Below are 23,189 nucleotides of genomic sequence, written 5' to 3' on the forward strand. Positions count from 1 at the left end.
TGTGTCCTGGCTAAAACACACAGAGACAGTGTTTCTCTCAGTTCCCTCCTGTTAAGCAGTTGGTTCCTCATTTACTTGTGGGTGTTCCCTTCATCTGCACAGTTTCACTATTGTGTAACTTCTGGTGCCTGCAATCAGATGTAACATTGGTCAGCACTGAAAAGCAGCAAGACAGATGGATTTTTCAACAAGGACTCCTCTTTATTTGGCTTTATGTAGGACTACTTGATATCTGGTCAGCCTCCAGTTTATCTGTTATTTATAATGTACTGTCCTGTAAGCATATGACTCTATCCCAGCTGAGCAGCCCGAGGATTGTGAAACTTCATTTTTATTACCAATAAATCACATTTTCAGTTATTTATCTCCCCTTAGATGATATTGTTGGTTATACTATACTATCTGGAATTAATTTTCTGATAATGGGAATTTGGCCTGCTTCTCTCTCTGTCAGGTCCCTTTCATATGCTGTACACCCACAGCTTACCCCCTTGTGTATTTTTTCTCTTTGTATTAGAGCTGTCTGTATAGCTGCACAGTTGGCAGTGAATTTTACTACTGCAAAAATACAGACATTTAATATTCAAAAAAGGATGACCCTGCCGCACTAAGAGCCTTCTTGTTGCATGGGTCTGTGGCAATTCCCTGACTCATGTTGCTGTGGTCTGACTGGCATCTCTGCAATTTCACCCTTGAAAAAGGGAAGGGGAGCTTTGTTAGTGTCTGACCCATATACTCAGTCCAGACTCAATATTGCAGGGCTGGATGATCAGACTATGATCTTGGATTGACATTTATATGCTTAATGTTATGTTTAAATGCTTGCAGGGGACGGCCCCAATAACATTGTTTCAGAGGAGCAGAATAAATCATGCAGAAGGGTGAACACAGATAAAAATATAGGGAAACTGCACTCCTAGGGCCCAGGCACCCTCCTGGCTGACATTTTCCTCCTTCCCAGACTATTTGTGAGAATGTGATTTATTGCTCACATTTCCCCTGCTGTTGTTCTCGCCTTCTGCAGTGGCACTGGAATGAATCCTAACACTTTTCCAAGTTTCCGACTTCATTAAATGCCCACAAAACTGGACTATACTCTATTAATTTCTGGCTTTTTCACTTTGTAATAAGTTTCTTCTGTTCATTTTTAACTATAGAAAATCTGACATCTGACGTTATGAGGATTTTGGTTTTAAGCAAACTGCTTTACAGGGGGGGGGCTCTTCTGGCTTTGGTTGGTAGAGCAGGACAACTTTCAGCCTTAGTCACTGTGCTTTAACCACCACAGTCTCGCAAGCCCCGGGGTCCTGATGCAATCCTGATGCTTAAATGCTGATTTCTCACCAGCATGATCTTTTGTAATACTGTGGCTCAAGGCACAGGTTTATGTGTCTGGAAACGCATCAGTGTGTCAAGGTGAAGTCACTGAATGTGCCAGACAGGCATATTTTACACACAGATGAAATTCTGAAACTCTGCTTGTGTTGCTTAGCCACAGCTGCATCTTCATCTGCTATTTAATGCTCATAAATGGATTTGCTGCAGGAGACAACAGGCTTGCAGTTACTCCTCTGCTCTGTGCAGTTTACAAAAACTCCTTCGACCCCAAAGCAAGAGTAAAACAATATTTAATTGAAATTCCAAAGTTAAATAAGTGGCCAGGAGACCTCATAGAGACTGGGGCAGGAAATAAGTGAATTGATGATCACATTTACTAGCCCAGTCTAACCTCTGGAAATCAAACTATTAAAAAAGCCTGCCAGATAATCTGTGGTTTTTGCTTGCTTGGAATTCAATGTGATAAATAACTGCTTTTCTCCAAAGGTAATTTCTTTCAATGTGACTGACTTTATTGAGTTCAAATTTTCACAGTAAATAAGTCAAGGACTTAGCCCTGTCTGTGGGAACGAAATGAAAAGCAGCCTGCATTTCAGAGGGGCTGTAAGTTCCCACCAAGCAAAACACTTCCAGAAATCCCTTTTAGCTAGATTCGTGAATACAGTGTCAGGCTGCCAAATTCGGTCCCTCTAGGATGTGACTGTATTGCCAAAAGAAGCAACTTGATTTTATATCACATTTTCAAAGCCAACAGCTCAGTGCCCCCTACTGACTAAATATTCTCAGAGGCCAGCAAGGATCCCGTTCCAAGGCCCTCAGACCAATGCTTTTCTGTTTCATTGCTGCCCTCTATCTTCTGACAGTCCCTTTTAAATACTTCTATTGAGACATTTTCAAAGTAAATACTGGTTTTATATTCAACAAAAGACATGAGCCTTTCTTAATTCACTCTATGAAATCTAATTGTGATTCATGTCTCTCTTTGTGTTGAAAATCTTTTAAGCACTCAGATAGTCCTTGCAAGACAGGATGGTAAAATACTGTAGCACAGATAAAAGCTCCTGGATTAACATTAAAGAGTTAAATAAATTATATAAAGATTAAATAAATGCCAGGAATTGCTGTTAAAAAGCTTCTGCTTCTTCAACAGGACCTCAGAATGGCTGTGGTGGTTACTTGTCAGCTTCAGCTTCTTCAGCTTCTACCTTTGGCCCTCCAGTCTCCAATGTGACCAGAAGATATGGGAAAAATCTGGACTGTGTATGGATCATAACTGCACCTGCAAACAAACGGATCAACCTCACCTTCTCTTCCTTTGAGCTTGAAGCACAATCGGCTTGGATGTGCCGATATGATTATGTCAAAGTAAGACAGCTCAGTATGTTAACAAGAAAATATCAGTGAGATACAATTATCTTCTCCACAAGGCTAACTTTATTAATAAAAAATGATCCTAAGAAGAAATTAAATTCCTTAATATAATTAAATTTTTTCATTGGGTTAGATTACCACACCAGATGTCATTCTGCCTTTCTGGAAACCAGTAAGAGTTTTAACATTACACACACTTCTGGTCTTAGACTGCTCATTTAATGAGTATTTATTTCACAGAATAGAAACAAAACAAAACTCAAACACATGTAAAGTAAAGCTTCAGAGTATCAGGTTGAAGTTGAGCAGAACCAACTAAAGAGAAATCAAGAATTAAAAATTGTGGACTAGGCAGTGAAGAAGGGTGAATGAATTATTTTGGATAATTTCTGAACAGGAGTGACACAGGCAGAGGGAAATTATGCATATACATGCACAATTGCTTGAAAGCACTAGAATTAATATAATTTTTCTCCTTTTTTTCATCAAAAATCTTGGTGCTCAGTGCTCACCTGTAGAAGCTATTTTCTTGGAGATGAGCATACAAACCATCAGATTGCAGAATGCTGCTAAACGAACTCCACCAAGGAATATTATTGATCCTGTTGAACATTGGACATACTCAATGAAACAAGGATTTCATTCTACATTTTGATGAATAAAATCAATCTTCTCATAGAAAAGCACTTTGAGATTACATATAATAAAGAAATGAGAGTGCCAAATTAAAATGTAATCATTTTTTGATGGATTTGCTGAGACAGGACCAGAATGTTCCATAATGAGATAATGAGAATGGGTTAATATGGCAGTGAATAATTATGGTAATCAAGAACATCCTGTTAAAGCACAAGACAATACACTGCACTTTCAAGTAAACCAAATTGTAATGTAAGGCGGGGTCAGAGAATTTTATTTCTCTTTATTTGTTTGTTGTGCCTAAACTATTAGTGGCTTATATATTTTGCTTCTTTCAGCTTTATGATGGAGATAATGAAAATGCCAATTTAGTTGGCACATTCTGTGGATCTGCAGTGCCAGCTCCTTTTCTTTCTACCCGTAATTTCTTGACAGTGAAATTTGTCACAGACGGTTATGTGGAAAGGAGGGGTTTCAATGCCACCTACACCGCAGTAGATCGTAAGTATACAAATATATGTATGCATATATTTATATAGTTATAACTCTTTTATGGACATTCATATTTAAATACTATCTCAAAATTTGTTCTAGACATAAGTCGCAGGAAGGGGCAAAGACAGTCAGTAGCACAGCATCTCTAGGAAAGCTAAAAACAGCTTGACCCCAGTACAATTCTCTTTGGTCTTAGCTGGCTGGGAGGAGGTTGTCAGTCTGAGAGAACAAAATAGAAATGCTCACAGACTGTTAACAAATAGGAAACAAACATTTATTTGAGTTTGATGACATATATTGACTCCACTAGCATGTATTTGCTTTTTGTTTTCCTTCTAGAAACTCAAAGGCAAATACAAAAGTATACCGTCCAAAACTCAACTCCATTTGAGTTTTGCTCAAAAAATAGTTTTTCCCAGTTTTCACTCTATGATGCATTTGTTACTGTTTTACACAGGCCTGTGTGGAGGAATCTATAATGCAACTTCTACATCCGTGACTGCAACATCTCCTAACTTTCCAAATGAATATCCACCCTTTACTCTCTGCTCTTGGGTCATTGATGCCCCTCCACAAGAGCAAGTCAGGGTGGTGGTAGAGACCTTCCACCTCCATCCCAGCCAGGACTGCTCTCAGAACTACCTAGAGCTCCAGGATTCACCAACAGTAAGGAATTTACAGGGGATACCATTCCCCATTCCCATTCAGCGCCCCTCACTCTTTGGAAAGAGAGAAGAAACTTATTATTTGGTAATATATTAATGAATGATCTTCTGTGAAGGGCACATCTGAAGCATTACTGACTGTGCCCCAAGTGACATGCGGTAACTGTACACAGCCCTCTCAGAAGCACTCTGTGCACACATGGAGTTAGATCTGGGCAGGTGTTACACAGTTTTTCACAGTTGGACCAAGTATCACTGCTGCCAAACCTAACCCACAGGAAAAACTGTCCCACAGCAAGTTTTCATTGTGCTTCCTCCTATCCACGAACCATAAATAAATGAATAGTCATGCCAGGAAGAGTGTTAAAAAACACCAGACAAAACCCCCCAATATTTATGTCCCTCATATTCTAAACCTTTCATCATTTCTCATTTTGTCATGAGAATAGCTCCTATATTCTATTTTTTCCTAATAATAATTCAACATGAAATGTTGAGATATTATTAAGTGATTTCCAGGATAACTTTAAAATGCAATTTCATAGTTGGTATAGAAAGTGTTGAGCGCTTTTTTTACCTGATGTTCAGTACATATAAGACTGAATTATATAATTAAGTAACTTGTGATGTATTAAATTCCAGCAGAGCCAAGGGTCAGTCCATAGATTCTGTGGCACTGAAACTTTTCCAGTCCCTGAGTTTTATTCTTATGATCGCACTGCCATTGTGACTTTCAAGTCAGATGAATATATGATTAACAATGGATTCAGATTTTCCTATCAAGCTACAGGTAAGCTTGAAGAAATGTCCCAAAAAACCTATCTACTATTCTCTTTGTATATTTCATACACTGAAATGCAATACAGAAATCTGAAATCTTTACATGTTTCTGGTTTTCTGTCTCAAGGTTGCAGCAGAGAGTATAATCAGTCATTTGGTTACCTGAAGAGCCCCGGCTGGCCTGGTCTTCACCCCAATAATATGGATTGTTCTATCATTCTTCGAGCTCCCCCAAATCACACAATATCTCTCTTTTTCCACGCTTTCAGTTTGGAAGACAGCATCCACTGTTCACATGATTTCCTAGAGGTATCATGCAAGTCTACATATTTTGTGAGCCTATGTACAAATCTGCTAGATTCAAAGGATATTAGTATGTTTGGATCAAGTTTGGATGAAGTCTGAGTTGAGCTGACTGGATTAGGGAATAATAATTGCCAGATTTTTATGGTGAAAAAATACACCCTAGAAATCCAAACCCAGTGAATAAATAGTTTCATTATCTTATCCTTACCTAGCTCTTGTTGAGGTTACCCAGTTCACAGAGTCATCTGGAATAGTTTGTGTTTGATACTAACATCCATGAATGAAAAGAAATCCATAAATCTGAGTGGTTTTGTTACAGCAGTAGATTCCATCTGCTTGAAATTTTTCTCAAGAAAGATTTTTTTTCCTAAAAAAGCAATTTAAAAAAAACCCCAAAACCAACAAAACAGAAACCAACAAACTCTACTGACAACTGTAAGACGCTTGCAAAAGTACTTTGGGCCAGTGAAAATTGTATTTTCCTCCTGCACAATCCTCATTTTTGCAGGTTTCCCTGTTCTCTGGTCAGATGACAAAAATCACATGTCTGTGGCAGAATCATTACTTAGCTCTATTTTCATATCCTCTTTACTGTCTCAAGAAATGGATCTAAGCACCAGCATTATTGGAGTGCAGGAAAAAAATCAGATTAAATCTGAGCTATGTAATATGATCTGTGTCTTAATGTGACTGGGGAAAAGAGCAGTCTGCAGGGTAAAGAATTAATCTTTTCATCTGGAATATTAATATTTCTTATGAAAAGCAAAACACGGGCTTGAATTGCATATGAACATCTTAGCTACTAGTCAAGCAATTTTTTCAGTCAGGAGATATTCACACCATAACATTTAACTGCCTGTTTCTGGTGATACTTGTTCTGTGCAATTACTTATAAAACTCAGACCAGTTAATGGCCTCTTTTTCCTTCCACACAAGCATATGTGGTAGGATATATAGCAGTATTAAAATTACAGCTATAGTAAGCATGCAAGTTGCTATCTAGTTTGTGCTGTGTTTGTATCCATGAATAATTGTGCTGGTGTATAAGGGCATAGGAATTTAATGTTGACAGTATTTTTTGTAAATTTTTTGTGTTCCCTGAAGGTCAGAAATGGGAGTGATGTGCAATCACCACTACTTGGCAGGTTCTGTGGAAACACTGTGCCCAGTCCCATCTTCCCCCAAAACCATGTTGTCTACCTTCGTTTCAAGAGCGATTTTTCAGTGGCTCATGATGGATATGAAATTACTTGGACTTCATCATCAAGTGGTAAGGCTGTAACTACAAAATAATTCTACATAGAAGGAAAATGCAGCAATGTGGAATTCAGCTCTTTATGGATCCTTCCTCATCATCTCTTTATACCTTCACTAGAGCCATAGTCCACCCTATTCAGTCACCAGAGAGAGGCAGTTGCTCCTCAAGGCCCCTGGGGCAAGATTTATTTTATGACATGAAAGCAATTCCCTCTCCTAATGTTGACTTTAGAAACCAGATGATGTTGTCCTCTTAAGATAAAGATCTTCTTTCAATGAGAGGCTGGAAAATATCAGGAACATCTGCCTTGGGATCCACAGAGTGGTGGTGCTGGTGGTGACTCAGTAGTCCATTTGTGATATCCCCGAGGAGCAAGGCATGGCTAAGCCTGAGGGGGACAGGAAGCTGCCCCAAGAAAATAAACTACCTGTAATGCTGTGTAGTAACACATCTCATGGACACATTCATGGATGGCTTATGAAATGGCAGTGAACAGCTGAGTAATAGTTTCTTTATGACACTGAGTTACTAGAGGGAGGAAAGCTCGTGGCCAGATGAGAAGTACTGCAGAATAACCATACAGTACTGAGTGACCCAGTGATGGAAAGGCAAGGAAAGCTCAGTGTAGGAAAGTGTCAAAAAAGGATGTGGTCAAAAAAAAGCCAATCCTAACTTTACTTACAAAAATACAGGCATTGATTTGACTTTTAGTAGTCAACAACAAGAGCTTAGGGGTAAAATAGTTTCATGAAAATAAAAGTTTACTAAGAGTCAAATAGACTGGCATAATGATAGAATTTGTTGGGAAAGGAAGAGAAAATTAATAGACAGCCACTGTATAAATCCATAGTTTATACACAAATTGAATGATGTGCACAGTTCTGGTCTCTTCCTCTTATAAAAAATCAGGATTAACAAAGGGCTCAACATTAAAAGTGGCTTCTGTATGAGATATGCTGAGACTTTTTAATCTGGTTAAGAGACTACTGAAGTCTATAAAATTGAGTGATATTGGATGATAAATAGTGATCCACTGTTCTTTGACTTTTCCCATAAAAGAACTAGTAGTCATCATATAAAGCCAGGAGCTTGTAGGCTCATAACAAACTAGACAAACCAGTTCTTGATACATTATGCAGTTAAACTGTGGAGCCCCTTCCCATAGCTACAAATTTATATGGATTCAAGGGCTACCCACACAAGTTCATCTGATAAACATGATTAAATACAAAAGTCCATCTCTGGGAACTGTAAGCTGAAAATTCTTGGAGACTGTGAGGGTAATCTGGATCATGGCCTGCACATTCTTCCTCTATAAACTTGCATTTTTCGTAGGTCATCTACTTCTGCCCACTGTTGAAGACTGAATTTTGGTATAAATGGACTTTGATTGACTTAATATGTGTAATTCCTCTGAGTTGTTCTATTTTTCTGTCCCATGAGGATTTACTACTTTTCATGCCCAAGAACAGTCACAGCAAATTCACCTCCAGTTGAGTAGCTGGGAACTGAATTGACTAAGGCACAGACTTAAAACTTCAGTTCCTGTTTCAAAGAATTTGGGAGGGCTGGTGTTGGTTTTAATATTCAGTGATAGTCTAATGCCCATTGCATATTCTTAGGCTGCTGAAGCTAGAGCCTCAGTTTTATCTCTTGTTAGTGTTCCTAGCCATGTTAGTTGTCCCAGCTCACAGTCTCTCTGGTTTCAGCGCTGTTACTGATACTGTAGTAATGTAGCACATCATGTATTGCCTTGTGAAACGAAGCCTTCCAGGCCAATTAACAACATCTACTTCCAGGATGTGGCGGGACATTGTACGGCACCAGTGGCACCTTTGCCAGCCCCAGCTACCCGGGGACTTACCCCAACAACACTGACTGCGAGTGGGCCATCACTGCACCCCAGGGACGAATTGTCACCGTGAACTTTGATTTCATCAGTATCGATGACCCCGGGGACTGCAGCCGCAACTACCTGATCCTCTACGATGGGCCAGACGCCAGCCATGCCCCCACTGGGCCCTACTGCAGAACGGTGCGTACTGCCTTCCCTCAGTACTGCCTTCCCTCAGTACTGCCTTCCCTCAGTACTGCCTTCCCTCCTTACTGCCTTCCCTCAGTACTGCCTTCCCTCAGTACTGCCTTCCATCCGTACTGCCTTCCCTCAGTACTGCCTTCCCTCCTTACTGCCTTCCCTCCTTACTGCCTTCCCTCAGTACTGCCTTCCATCCGTACTGCCTTCCCTCAGTACTGCCTTCCCTCTGTGCTGCCTTCCATCCGTACTGCCTTCCCTCAGTACTGCCTTCCCTCTGTGCTGCCTTCCATCCGTACTGCCTTCCCTCCTTACTGCCTTCCCTCTCTACTGCCTTCCCTCCATACTGCCTTCCCTCTGTGCTGCCTTCCCTCAGTACTGCCTTCCCTCCGTACTGCCTTCCCTCAGTACTGCCTTCCCTCAGTACTGCCTTCCCTCCATACTGCCTTCCCTCCATACTGCCTTCCCTCCATACTGCCTTCCCTCCGTGCTGCCTTCCCTCCGTGCTGCCTTCCCTCCGACTGCCTTCCCTCTCTACTGCCTTCCCTCCATAAGCACAGGAGTGGTTACAAGGAGCTTTTACTGTTTCATGTACCAGACCATTTCCCTAATTCTGACATGAATTCCACACAGATGAGTGGAAGTGAAGGCAAAAGCCAACACCAACTATGAACGAACCCACAGCTGAATCCTCCTTCTCACACGAGGCCTTCAGCCCCTTCTACCACTCATGGTCACCTGATGACTCCTAGCTAACCTAACAAACATAGCCCTCCCTCCAACAACAAACCTCATAGCAGAACTAACTATTGTAATTGCACTTTTCAACTGATCCGCCTTCACAATTATCCTAACAGGAGCCGCAATCCTACTTACTGCCTCATACACCCTATGCATGCTCATAATGACACAACGAGGCACTCTCCCATCCCACATTACATCAGTCCAAAACCCCTCCACACGAGAACATCTTCTCATAGCCCTACATATAATCCCCATAATGCTCCTAATCCTCAAACCTGAACTAATCTCCGGTATCCCCATATGCAAGTATAGTTTCAACCAAAACATTAGACTGTGACTTTAAAAAGAGAAGTTAAACCCTTCTTACCTGCTGAGGAGAGGTAAAACCAGCAAGAACCTGTGTGGTGCCTTAGAAGCCTTCCAACTCAGACCGTACAGTGACATCTAGTGGGAGGCATCAAACAAGCTTGCTCCATACTTCGTTGTATTTGTGTTTTAAATATTTGCATTATCCTGAGGGAGAAATGCAGCAACAGTAACTAGAACAGTTACTGAGATCACTGTCAATCTATGATCCAATTTTTGCCTCAGTTCTAACTCTCTGAATGTCTCATCTTGATGTTCTATAAGGCTTTTAATTTTTCTTGTCTTTCATTTTAGGATACAAACATCGCTCCATTTACTGCTACATCCCATCAAGTCTATGCAAAATTTCATGCTGAATATGTGACTCTACCATCAGGATTCCAGTTAAGCTGGACAAGCTAAAACATTGCTTATGAGAAATATATCACCATTCCTTGCTATACTGAAAAGACTCTAGATGATAAAGGAGGTTTGAAGTCCAGTGATGACAATTGCAACTGAAGTAAGGACTTTTAAAAGTTACTGTAAATGTAGCTGTTATGAACTTGGAATGCTGTAAAAAAAAACCATTGATCTGCCATTGTGCTGAAAATAAACTATTACCTACCCAAGTGGGAAAAGGAGGTTTTGCTACATGTTTTTATAGTCTTCCACATAATTTCAAAATTGTACAATTAATACTATAAACATTTAATTACACATGAAATTGATGAGAGGACATAATACATGAAGCTGTCTCTAGTTTGTTCCCTATAGTTATGTGGTTTTGCCCCAACCATTTCTGAAAACATCAGCTTAAGTTTTATTCAATTACCTAAAATCAGAAATTGCTAAAAAATGGTCTCTGTCCTATAACCACTTACAAAGATAACTGTGCTGAAGAACTTGCAGTAATAGTGTGCATTGGGTATAATAACCCAGCTGAAATCAGTACTTGAGCATTCACTGAAGTTTAACACAGCAAGGACATGATGTGGTTCTAAACCTTAACCAGATTAAGCAGTAATTTCAGTATCAGAGCCCTATGTTCAATATATACATATATCTGTGGTTATACTTATTGAGTTATATTTTTAAGCTTCAAAGTCTATTTTACAACTGAATATAAAAAACCTTTGAGGCTTTCAGTAACCATGTCCTCCTTCTAGTCAACCTTTAGGCAACTTCCTAGACATTTATGAAACAGCTCTAACTTCAGAATAGGGCAGACATAAAAATATCAATTGACCTTTGACTCAATTAGTTTTTCCCTTCCCTAGGCTAACACACATCATACATAAAAGATTTGTTGACAGGGTGGACAGAGGACACTGATTCCCACCATGAAGCATTTTTTGTCACAATCCAGAACAAATGACCAATTAATTTCTTGAATGTCATCTGTGATGGACAGGCAAGAAAAATTTGCACTGCAGAAAAGGAAGAGGGGCCTTATCAGAACTCTCATTTCACAACTATTACAAAGAGTCACTTATAGTGAAAGCAATTCCTTAATGTGATTATTGAAGCAATTAATTATGAAAAGATATTAAAGTGTAAGTGGCAGTTTTAACAAAATCTCGGAAATCTTTGAAGATTGCCCAGTGAATGCCAAAAAAGCCATCATTCCACAAACATACAAAACTTTATAACAGCTGAGCAGATATTCTGGTTTAGATAAAATGTAGAAAAAACAAAGCAGACAAAAGGGACAAGCTATAAAATATGAACCAAAATCCTTGGGTGACAACTTAGAAAAAGAGAAACCTGTGAAGTCCCACTGGCCAACAGAATGAAATGTAAGCCAGCATTTTAGAACTGTCCAAGGACTAAGAAAAACTGAGCCTATGTACAGGTGATACTCCTGCTAACATGCCTAACTCTAACATGGAAAAAACAGAAATATCTGTATTTGGATGAAATTGTGAGGCAGCTGTGTCCTACTGAGCTGCCAGCAAAGCAGAAACTTCCTCTAATAAGGAAAGATATAAAAGACCATATAATCAAATTAAATATTTTCAGATTAATAGTTCAGAAAATGTTGCTGAGAGTCCACTGAAACTGACACTGTACTTGCAGTCAAAGGATTATGCAATCTTTGTCCATAGTGTTTATTAAAACTCCCTACATGGGATAGCAAGCGGTAAAGAAACATCTTAAATGTCTGAAGAGAAAGCCACAAAATAAATTCTATAGACAGCAATGTGTAAGAAACTCCAAGGACAATCAAGCATGGATTGAGTGGTTTTCCTGCAGAGGTAAGGAGGACTGCATTTCTCCTCTGTGGAACGCTGCATCACAGCCTTCATGAATGTCCATTGTGGCTCTGACTTTCCTATGAATCACCATGGATTTGGTGCAGTTGGTGCGGCACTTCTGCACTTGGCAGAGAATCTCCTCAAGATCCGGATGCTCACTTGCTGTGAGGTGGCTTGACATGGAAACATCAGATTTTAGGCAAGAATAAACTTGCAAGAATGTTGTCATTTTCTGCACTTCACCAGCCCAGAGCACAGCTCAGCTGAAAGCTACACATGGAAGGGAAGGACGTGTCCCTCCACACAGCTCCATGCCACTGCAGGCAGTGTTCTGTGGTATGTTCATTGCTCCTCTAAAAGTGGAAATGAGTTCAGAAATGAGTTCTCATGTTAAACACTGGCCTTTTTGCAGGTGTGACAGAGCATAAACTGACAAACAGAAACTTATATGTGGTTTTAATGAATGAAGGTCATTAGTGGCTTCTGGAGGCTGGAGTCAGCACAGTGTCACACAGTTTAAGGACACCAAGGTGCCCAAGGACACAGCAGGCACTGGGCTCATGGCACTGAGGTCTCCTGCTGACCTAGGGACAGGTGCAGAGATGTGCTCTGGTGACCTGGCATGTGCCTGGGCCACCCTGGTAACACAGCCTTTGCCCTTAGGGTCTCCAGGGGAACTCCAGCTGAAAAGGTGAGTTTGCTGAAATCTATACTTCAGAAAGGCTGCTTTCATGAAGAGAAAAAGCATGTTTCACTTTAAAGCAATTAAATGCTTTTGGACTTTTTTTTATACGATAAATCCTTACTATTGACAAGATTTGTCACATCAACAAATTTTATAAAATTTGTGAAATTGTGCATTAAAAAAAGAATAAAAAGCACTATGAATGAGAAGAAAATTTTTTTTAAATCTAACAATAACTAATGCTTGGTGCATCTTTAAATGTTAGAAATATTCAATACCTATGCATAATTTTATTTATAAATGAGCAAAATGCATGAGGTTATTTAGAGGGGGAAAAAAAAAAAGCCCAGCAGAGAATTTGTGCTCACAAAGACAGTTGAATGAAGCTGCTGGTACAAGGTTGAATTGATCCAGCCCAACTGACTCTCGCCAAAAATAGTCAAAGTCTAAAATTAAATTATCAAACCCATTCTTTAAAAAAACAAAGGAACAAAGTAACCCACTGCTATCCTCTAACATTTTATATGAGGAACCACAACAAAAATACCAACTGCAGAAGTATTAAAGTAGAGGTCCTTAGAGGAGAGAGCTGATGCTAAGCCATGTTTCTGCCTTGGAAGGTAAGGAGCAATTTGAAACACTCGCTTTAAAATGAACAGCAAACACAAAAAAGCAGAACAAAAGAGATAATCTGGAAATAATTATTACATGAAACTTCTATGTGCTGTGTACAATTCAAAAGACAAAATGTGTACTTAAGAAGAAATATAGCTTCATCTTACAACACTGCCATGAAAACCTTTGCTTTTAGACAGCAATGTCTGTGCACATTGCTATTTTATGTCATTGCTGTGAATGCTGCATGTCTGTATTGTAATAACTGCATGACTACAACCTCCCACTGTCAGTGACAAAGCAGATAATGAAAGTGCAGATTTTCAGTTTCTAGAGCCTGCATGTTTTTATTTTACATGTAAAGCTTCTTCTGCATGTTACTACAGATGTTTATTCTTATACAAATGTAATTTTATGAGGCAGTTATATATGAATGGTAAGCTCTCCAAAGACTAGGATTTGAAGAATAAGCAATAAAATGTCCATAATAATGTTTTTAATTGCCCTTCCCAAGTGGCAGGACTGTTCTTTATAAATGAGAAATAATACCACTGTGAGATATTCTTAGAATTATAGTTGCCTAAGTAAAGGAGACAGAAGATATAGAGCTAAAAATCTAGAAGTAATGGTGCCGGTCAATTTAAAAGAGTAGCTAATTTTAGTTAAATTTACAAAGCAATTTTGACTGAAAAACAGTTTTCAATTGGTTCATTAAGCAAAGGAGGCGGTGTCTCAGTTTCCCATAATAACACAGGATATGTGTCCTAGGCACCAGAACTAACATATTTGGTGTAATTATTTTTTGTCAGCTGCTGAACTGAAACTGCAGATTTATTCTGCAGTCGTAATTAAAACAAAATGCAATAAAAATTCATGGGATTGACTATATTGTTCCCAATAGAAAGCAACTGGATTACTAAGCAAGAAATGTTTAAAATATTTATTAAATGATAATAAAAATAGAGGCCAAATTCTAGGAGGTTTTTTTTTTTTACAACATTTGGAAAACTAAATATTGCATGCTGGTTATCACACTTAGTGAGTGTAATGTTGATGGATGAATTTGTAGTAGCAGTGCCCAGCACAACACAACTGGTTTTGCAGGGGAGCGTTGCTGGTGCATCCTTCTGATGTCACGCTATCCCTGCATTAATATTGCTCATTATCATAGCTTTTCTTGGAGGGAGAAAACAGAGATAAAAATAGAATAATAATGTAAAACATCATTTCCTTGGTTAGTAGAAGTACCTAGGACAGAAAAAAGGGAGGCATCAGAGCTACTCATTCCCTTGGTGACCCCCAGCACAGTGAGAGGAACCAGCAGGAGGGAGGTCCAGCCATCACTGCCAGGGAGGAGCAGGCTGGAAGCATCACTGCAAGGGCAACTTCTGCCTCCTCTGACCACCACAGGGGAAACTGCAGCTCTGCCACACAGCCATGGCCGTGCATCTACTCACAGTCACCTACTTCAGCCTGCAGGCCTAAAGACAGAAGCCATTTGCCAGCCTCTGCAATGAATTCAGGCATCTGCTCTACAAACATTTAAGCCAAGTGATGGATTTAGAACAGATCTGACAGATAGCAAAGATATTTCATAGTTGTTATATTACAAAAAAAAAATAAAAAAAAAAAATCAGTAGCTGGAAGGTATAGCAAGACCTAAATTGGAAAAGTCTCTACTGTGAGGTCAAGCACTGTATGTGTGGGGAGGGCTCTACTGGGCAGACCCCAGGAACAGGCTGGCCAGCCTCTAGCTGCAGGTATAGAGGGAACAAAGTATTTCTGGGGCCAAAGGGGTTTTGGAATGACTGGGAAGAGGAGGGGGGCATAAAAGAGGGGTGAATGGGTGACTGCAGTGACACAGACCCTCTGCAGGAAATGACTCTTCATGACTGCTGAAGGGACAATCTGAAAAATCAGTTTTCATGATCAAGGACCTTTGGATAGAGTAGCTTATGTATCTTCCTTCCCACTCCTGAGACAATTATGTGCTCGATGAGGCACTGAGAAACTTTAAAAGGAAAGATTGACAGCAACTCCCCTTTGCTAAATCCAATGCCAATATCCCTGACTGGGGCATGGATTTATCAAATCTTAGACAAAAGGTTTGCTCAAGCAGGACCAAAAGAAGGTCACATAGAAGCTGTGAATGATAGATGAACTCTTTACACAGAACAGGATAATGAAATTAGATAAATGGCAAAAAACCCCCACAATCCTGATGAAAGGGAGTAATGACAATGCTTATTAAGTGGGAGGTAATTAAATACTTCTATGGTAGGAGTAGAATGTGGGTGTCTAGGCCACATGCAATGTTTTGATCACTGCATAAACGACGCAGAGAGAAGCCAGGTGAGCTTTGCATTAGCCATGAAGACTGTTTTGTAAATGTCTTGTTAGAGTCACATGTGCTGTTAGTTGGAATAAGGGAGCAGGACCACACTACAGACAATGTTACTAAATGACACCTGCAATCATTTGCCATGAAATAGGAACAGCAGACATGTTAGCACTTAGGTCTTTGGGACAACTGATGGGTGGCAGTTAGGGCATTTTCTTAGACGGGAAAGGGATCCAGATTCATGGTTCTTCAGACAAAATAAGAACTGTACATCATCTCCCCGTACATCTGAGTGACAGTGGGTTCTGCTGAGAAATCCAGCTAAAAGGAAGATACTCTTCCAGCAGTACTTTGTAAGGAAGACCTGAAAACAGAAAGTAACTTCAGGAAGCGCTCAAAGTAGTAAACTCTAATTAGGAATAAGCATGCTACAAATCTGCAGTCCAGTATTAAATCCTTACATTACTAAAAAAGGAAAAGTTGAAGTTGCGCCTCCAGGAAGTTTTTTATTTGATGGCTTAGGCAAACGCTCATCATCTCGGTTTCTGTGGATACCATTTTTAGGCTACTAAGTAACACCATGGAGTACATATGCAAAATTCAAAGCTGTGCTTCTCAGTGGGTAGCCTGGCCTTAGGTAACTTAATAGATTTAGTCACTAATTGCTCTGAGCTTCCATATCTGTTGAATGGCAGTAAGCAGGAGCACTTCAACCCTTATGAAAGAGGTTATATGCATAACTACATTCTGGGCATGAAAGAGGTTACATGCACAACTACATTCTGGCAATGAAAGATGTTACATGCATAACTACATTCTGGGCATGAAAGAGGTTACATGCATAACTACATTCTGGGCAGTAAGGTGTAACTCCAACGCCATGGTGTGTCGAGACCAGTTACAAGTGCTCAGAACATGGACCCATCCTTGGAGGGCTCCTGAAGAAATGAAAAACGCTGGTTAAATGCACCGGAGTGTTTTTTGGCGTGAGTTATTTTGGCGATAACGTGTTTTGTCCCCGGCAGCCTTTCCAAACCCCGGAGCGCTCCGGGACTCCCGGCTGGGCCCGACCCCTCAGGGCCGCTCCGGGGCCGCTGGCGCCCCCGCCGGTCAGTGCGGGCGGGGCTGTGCTGCGCCTGCGCGCGGGGGGGAGGGGGGCGGCGCGCTGGGATCCGCCGGGGCCCGCCCGCCGTCCCGCCGTGGGATCCGCCCGCCGTCCCGCCGTGGGATCCGCCCGCCGTGTCCCGCCGCTTCCCATCGCGTCCCGCCGCAGCCCCGTGCGGTGAGCGCCCTCGGGCAGGGCCGGGCCGGGTCTAGTCTGTCTGTCTGTCCGCCCGCCCGGGGTGGGAGTGCGGCCGGCATCCCGGGCAGTGCTCCGCTGGCACGGGCGGGCGGGGCCGGCGGGGCGGACGGGACTGGTTCCCCCGGCGGCGCTGGGCAGGGGGGTTCTCTGCGCTCGGGCGCTCGGGGCCGGGGCCGTCCCGGCGCTGTCCCGGCTGGGAGAGATGCGTGTCCCCTGGGCGGGTTTCCCCCGCCGTCCGGCTCACGGTGTCCGTTTCTGCCCCGCCTAGACCATGTCCAAGTCCCTGAAGAAGATCGTGGAGGAGAGCAGGGAGAAGAACCAGCCCGAGGTGGACATGTGCGACCGCGGCATCTCCAGCATGCTGGACGTGCCCGGCCTGTGTAGGTACCGGCGGCGGGAGGGCGGGCACAGCGCGGAAACTTCCTTATTTGTCCCGGGAGAGCGGGGCCGGCCCTGGGCGTGGGGGTCCGGGACACCCCGGCCCGGCCCGGGCGCCGAGTCCGAGACACTCCTGTGCGGGGGTGCCTTTGGTGGCCTTTGGTGGCCTTTGGGCACGGGGGGCTTGGGGAGCGATCCGGGGCTGAGCGAAGCGCCCCGCACCAGGCTGCCGGAGCCCTGGGTGTGGGTGTGGGTGTGTGTGTCCAGGGGACTCAGCCGTCCCTGTGGCACTGCTGGCATTCTGGCACTTGGCTGATGGGGAGACTTTCCCTCTTCTCCGTCCTGCTACTGAAACAAAAACACCAGCCGAGCAGCATCTCCACTGGGTTTTGAAAGGGACAGGGTGACATCAGCCTGCAACTACGGGCGACTGGCCTGTGAAGGAGAGGGCAGCAATACTGTATCACAGATACAGCAGCATCATGCTTTGGATATTACACCATTGCACATGCTTGCTGAACCATGGCAGGGTGCTGCTGTCGGTATGGTGCATTTGCTGTAGTTAAATTCACAGTAAATACAGCCAACCAATAGCAACATGCTGTTATGGTTCTGGAGAACACATAAATGAAGAGCAGGTTAGGTATCTTTGCCTTTTTAAAGTGCACATGATGTTATGACATAGCCAATACTCAGGGAGTTAAAGTTGTGACTGTAGTGTGCCACAGGCTGAAATTTTTCTGAATGTGTGATCCAATGAAGGGGAAAAAAACAAAATCTCAACCAACCAATGTACTTAAAACTCTTGACTGTATCCTGGTTTAGCTCTTTACTGTGTTTTTTAAACTTGAGAGCAGCCAGGAGCAAATACACATAACTCTTCTCACAAGATGGATATGAGCTCAGGGAAAGGCATGGCTCACTACCAACTCACCATTATCTGCAGAGTTGGGAGCACATCAAGGTGTCTTCAGTCACATCAGTAAAGGATGAAGTCTTAAGTACAGTTTTGCAGAACTGAGTTCTGTACCTAAGTCTTCATTCCTTACTACTGTTTTCCTGGTTCTGGGTGGTACATGGGACTTTGGGAAGATGGTGTTGTAAGAACTGTAAATGTGAACTCACATTAAGTTCTCACAGAAGGTTTCTCTGCATTTCTATAGCATGAGCAGTTACTTGAGACAAAGTGGTGTTTAGCTCACATTAATTACAAATCAATTTTGAGAACTATACTTAGATCTGTCAGGTATATGGAGCAGCAACAGAGTACTGTTGCTTTTGTTAAGTAGACTTGGTGCCTGCTGTCAACACTAGATACTTAATTAATTAATTAGCTTTTATCTTTCAAGCATGAAAAAAGAATAATGTTGAAGCACATTGATAATCCTAAAGAAAAAAAAAAAAAAAGGTGTTCTTGTGCAGAGACTCTTTGGGGTTTGTTGTTCAGGCAGGGCCAGGGACCAGGGTGGGGCACTGTGCTCCCCAGATGCTCCCTGATACCAAGTTGCTAATTAAGCATCTGAAGTGTCTTTGGCAGGGAGCTCCCTACATGAAGTATAGACGTGTGGTACCTTAGACTGCATCAGAGGAGTCTGTGCAGATACTCTTGGTGCATCTTGTGTGACTTGATCTAGCAGGGGGATTTGGGGTCTTCTTCAGTTTGAGATGGAAGTTAGGGAAGGGGGAAATGATGACTGATTTCCGTTAAATTAATTGCTTTTTCAGTTATTATGTTCACTGACAGAACACATAAATTGTTCTGGGTTTGGGGTTTTTTTTACCACAGAGATATTTGCCTTCTGGAGAAGGAGCACCTTTCACCAAATACTTCCGAATTTTTCGTAAAGAATTGAGGAAGTGTTAAACTTGTTTTCAAAACCCTGTCACCTGACCCCAAATGGATGGTCTTCTCTAATGAGGGTTGGATATTTTGGTTTTTTCTGGCTAAGCTCTCTGTAAGCTAAAGGAAACTGAGCTGTTACCTTTGCTTCTCTGTGTGTTGCATATGTTTCCAGGGCAGTGTTAAAGCTTGCCTTTTCAGCTATTTTAATTTTTTCCTTCCATGAAGTAACGATCTCTGTTAAAAGCAATCATCACTATTCATGCCCAATGACTCTTCTTGCACAGCATTTCATTTTTAAGGAGGGCCACCAGTAGATGTTGAGAGTTGAGGTAAGTTTAGATAATGATTGGAGGGAACATTTTTGGCTATTTGAGTTTTGTAGGTTGGAAGGTGTGCCTGAGTTACTGTGTTTGGGAGCCCCTGATCAGCATTTTGTCTCATGTAATTATTTAGTAGTTGTGAATGCCCCTACCAGAGGTGCCAAGTACCCCTTAAAGGTAAACTGCTCCCTCTATTCCCAAATCTTCAAGGAAAGGACCAAGCCTTGTCTCACTGCACGTTTGAGTACTTGCTGCAGGGTGGTTGATAAGCTTGTATTTAACCTTTCTTAACTTAATTCACACAGGGTTAATAGAGGCACAAGGATTTGGAAGCAGCATGGAGCATCTGCTCGGTGTGCCAGTCCTTTTCCTTAGGTGTAGCCTTATTCTTGTCATGTGTGTTTAGGGAAAAAAAACAACAAACCAACAAAAAAGTAAGTGATAGAGAAAACTGGTGTTATGTGGGGGCAAAGAAGAGCAGAGGGGAATATATGCCTTGTCTTGGATCCAATTCTCTTCTGGCTTCTCTTTTCAGTGTAGTGAATGGCTTCCTGCAGTACAGGGCAGTCACTCATACTTTGTTTTACATTGTCTTTCACCCTCTGCAGTAGGTGTGGGAGAGAAAAAGCAAAACTTGCAGTAAACAAGCAAAACTTGTTTCTGTCAAATACCAGTGTCTCTTTCCCATTAAGGATGAAATACTTCTATCTGGAAGGATATTGGCAAGCTAACTTAGACCTGTAAGCTTGGCAACCCTTACATCTCTTCCCACTTTCATGTTTAGCAAAGAAGGAGTATGGTTGCCAGCTTATATACAACGTAGTGTTCAGATTCACAAAAAAAGGTTAAATAGTCCCTGAAACACTTCTAACTCAGGAGCTCATTAATAACATTAGAAGTAGAGTTCTATTTTTGGAATATTCCTCAAATCCAGGCACTTCTATGTTTTCTCCTAATGAATTAAAATACAAACTAGATTTGTGCTACACACCTTTAGAGCATCTGAACTTTTGATGCTTTCAGAGCTGTAATATGAGAACCCCTTTTCAGACATGTTCTGTAGAACAGATTTTATTTGAGACAAAAAATACCCCTTGATCTAAGTGTTCTGTGCTTTAGCTTGTCATGCAAATACCACGTGACACAGTTTTAAGTGTTAAAGACTTTTTTATTATTTCAGCATATGATAAAACAAGAGTTACACCATTTGTGTGCACATCTCTACTATAGTTGTGCATCCTCTGTGCATAAATAGTGTAAAAAATGTCTTGTTGGTTTGGGTTTTTTGCCTTCATATTGTGAAGTAAATATATTTTGTTTAAATATATATTGTTTATATTGTATAAACAAATTATATTTGTTCATAAAGTACCTACTATGGACAGGTAATGGTGGAGAGCATTAATAGACATCCTGTAGGCTGAGCAAGCATGTCAGCCAACTCCAGCAAGAAGGGAGTGATGTTCCCTTTCCCCTAGCCTAGCAAAGGATAGGGCATTTATTGAAAGGACTTTAAACAGCCACCAACAACCATGGAATTGTTCTTAGAGTGTGGACCAGTGTCATTTATGTGTCTTTTATGCAGTTGATATGGAGGAGGAGGTATGAGTAAAGGAATTTTTTTGCCCAAATAACTTGTGGCATCTGCTCTGTTGTCAGGGAAGGAATATTGGATGCAATCCTATTTATGTGTTAATTTGTTCTCATTATCATTCCATCTGTAAGCTATTCATATTTTGCATAAAGTACATAGTTGTGTGACTAGAATTTTTTATCAGAAAGTTAGTGTTGATAAAATTGTTCATTCCTAAAATAATGAAAGCACAGAAGATGGAGAGGCAGGCTACTTGTAACAGTACTGTAATGCTCATCCTGCTTTAACTTCCTCCAGTGGGACAGGCAATGTCTTATCTTGGCTCAGCAAAGTCACTGGGGTCTTCCTGTTTTGTGAGTGTGGTTTTTTTTTTTCCTAATTTATTTTACTTTGCTTTGGTTGTTTTGTGAGGTTGGTTGGTTGGGGGGTTTTTTGTGTTTTTTGTTTTGACTTTTTTTAAAATTTGCTGATGGGCAGGGCTTTTATTTGTTTTATATTTTCCTTAATAATTAGGTTGAGTATTGTCATCCAGATATTTTATGTGACGCTAATTTGCAGTGCAGGGCAACAGTATATAAAGAGATTTGATAATAGTGCCAAAATGGAAGAACCTAAATATTCTTCCCTTGACTCGCTGTTTTTTGAAGTAATAGTGGGACTGGGACCATAATGAGAATTTGTGATTACTGTGCAAGTAAATTGCTCTGGCAGTAGGTATTATAGAATATAAGTATTATTCTGTGTGAATATCTGGTGAATTCATGAAACCACAGTAACTTATTGCCTGTATGCTAATGACTATAATGTTACAAGGTGTCCAGAAGCTCCTGCAGTGGCATCATAGAGCGATTAGAGCAATTTCCAGTGGGAATCTCAGTGCCCTTCCATTCTCAGGAGACTGGTACCTGGGTTATCTGGCCTGTTGTATTTTGTGCTTACCTGGACTGTGTACATCCAAATCAAAACTGCCCCCCAGCCCCCCTTTAGCCTTCTAGATGTTACTTGGGGATGTTAATCAGTTAAGACAGATGTCTTCCTTGCCAGACTTGATTGTTTAGTTGTCCTACAGAATGACTTTATGTATAGGATGAGGTAAATCTCAGTCAGCTGTTCTCACAACACAGTCCTTTTCACAGGAGCAGGCATGTGGCAGTGGAAGGAAAGCATTTTATCTCCAGGGGCTGGTTGTTTGACCCAAGTCTGTTTAATGTAAGTGAGCAAATTTCTCTCTGTGTAAGGAGTGAGCAAGTACCATTATCTTATCTTTGTTCCCTTTCTTAAAATGCTTCTGTACTTGCCTCTGAACTGGTAGTAGCTTTGGACCTTTGGATTGTTCAAGACTGAACAATCTCTTTGTCTTGATATGTCTAAAATGCTGCTGGAAGTAGTCCAGAGCACAGACACCTAAACCTTTGCTCTTTTCAAAATAGTACTGGAGTGTAGCCTTTCTTGTTCCTTCGGGGATTGTCAACCTGCCATTGCTGCTCAAAGATGCCATGGGACTTTTTGTCATGCATCAGGACTGAATGAGATAGTGGAGTTTCAGACAGTGTCTAGGCTTCAGTCAAATTTGGACAGTAAAATACAGATTCAAATGTCTTTTGCCTAGGGATTTTGGCCTTGAAATTTTTAACATGGACTTTGTTCTGTTCTGTATGGATGTGAGAGAAGAAACCTTTCTGAAAATAATATCGGTTGAAGAACACTGTGATGGGACAAAAAAGGAGAGGGAGAGTAATGCTTCTAACGTTGTGTTGCTAAAGGCCAGTGGTGCCCATGGCTTGATGGTGTAGTCAAAAGGCCTACCTTTAGATATGCACTTATTATAGCATTTAAATTCATCAGGAGTTCAGTGTTCAGACCAAAATCTGCAGCCTCA

The 23,189-nt window shown here is 41.3% G+C and overlaps 2 protein-coding genes across 2 annotated transcripts in view; both read left to right on the plus strand.

Annotated features, from left to right (window-relative positions):
- CUBN (cubilin) overlaps window positions 1-10,614 on the plus strand; it is a 143,100-nt gene extending 132,486 nt beyond the window's left edge. The window contains 9 exon segments of the mRNA XM_059475204.1: window positions 2,489-2,703; window positions 3,687-3,849; window positions 4,301-4,509; window positions 5,151-5,298; window positions 5,416-5,597; window positions 6,196-6,258; window positions 6,699-6,864; window positions 8,652-8,887; window positions 10,289-10,614. Coding sequence (XP_059331187.1) covers window positions 2,489-2,703; window positions 3,687-3,849; window positions 4,301-4,509; window positions 5,151-5,298; window positions 5,416-5,597; window positions 6,196-6,258; window positions 6,699-6,864; window positions 8,652-8,887; window positions 10,289-10,396 — 1,490 coding nt within the window. The 3' untranslated portion in view covers window positions 10,397-10,614.
- Window positions 10,615-17,079: 6,465 nt separating this feature from the next.
- Window positions 17,080-23,189, plus strand: part of RSU1 (Ras suppressor protein 1) — a 102,664-nt gene continuing 96,554 nt past the window's right edge. The window contains exons 1-2 of the mRNA XM_059474099.1: window positions 17,080-17,154; window positions 17,444-17,555. Of these exons, the coding sequence (XP_059330082.1) occupies window positions 17,447-17,555 (109 nt within the window). The 5' untranslated portion in view covers window positions 17,080-17,154; window positions 17,444-17,446. The remainder of the gene's footprint in view (window positions 17,155-17,443; window positions 17,556-23,189) is intronic.

Source organism: Ammospiza nelsoni, chromosome 1, assembly GCF_027579445.1.
Source record: "Ammospiza nelsoni isolate bAmmNel1 chromosome 1, bAmmNel1.pri, whole genome shotgun sequence".
Lineage (NCBI taxonomy): Eukaryota > Metazoa > Chordata > Aves > Passeriformes > Passerellidae > Ammospiza > Ammospiza nelsoni.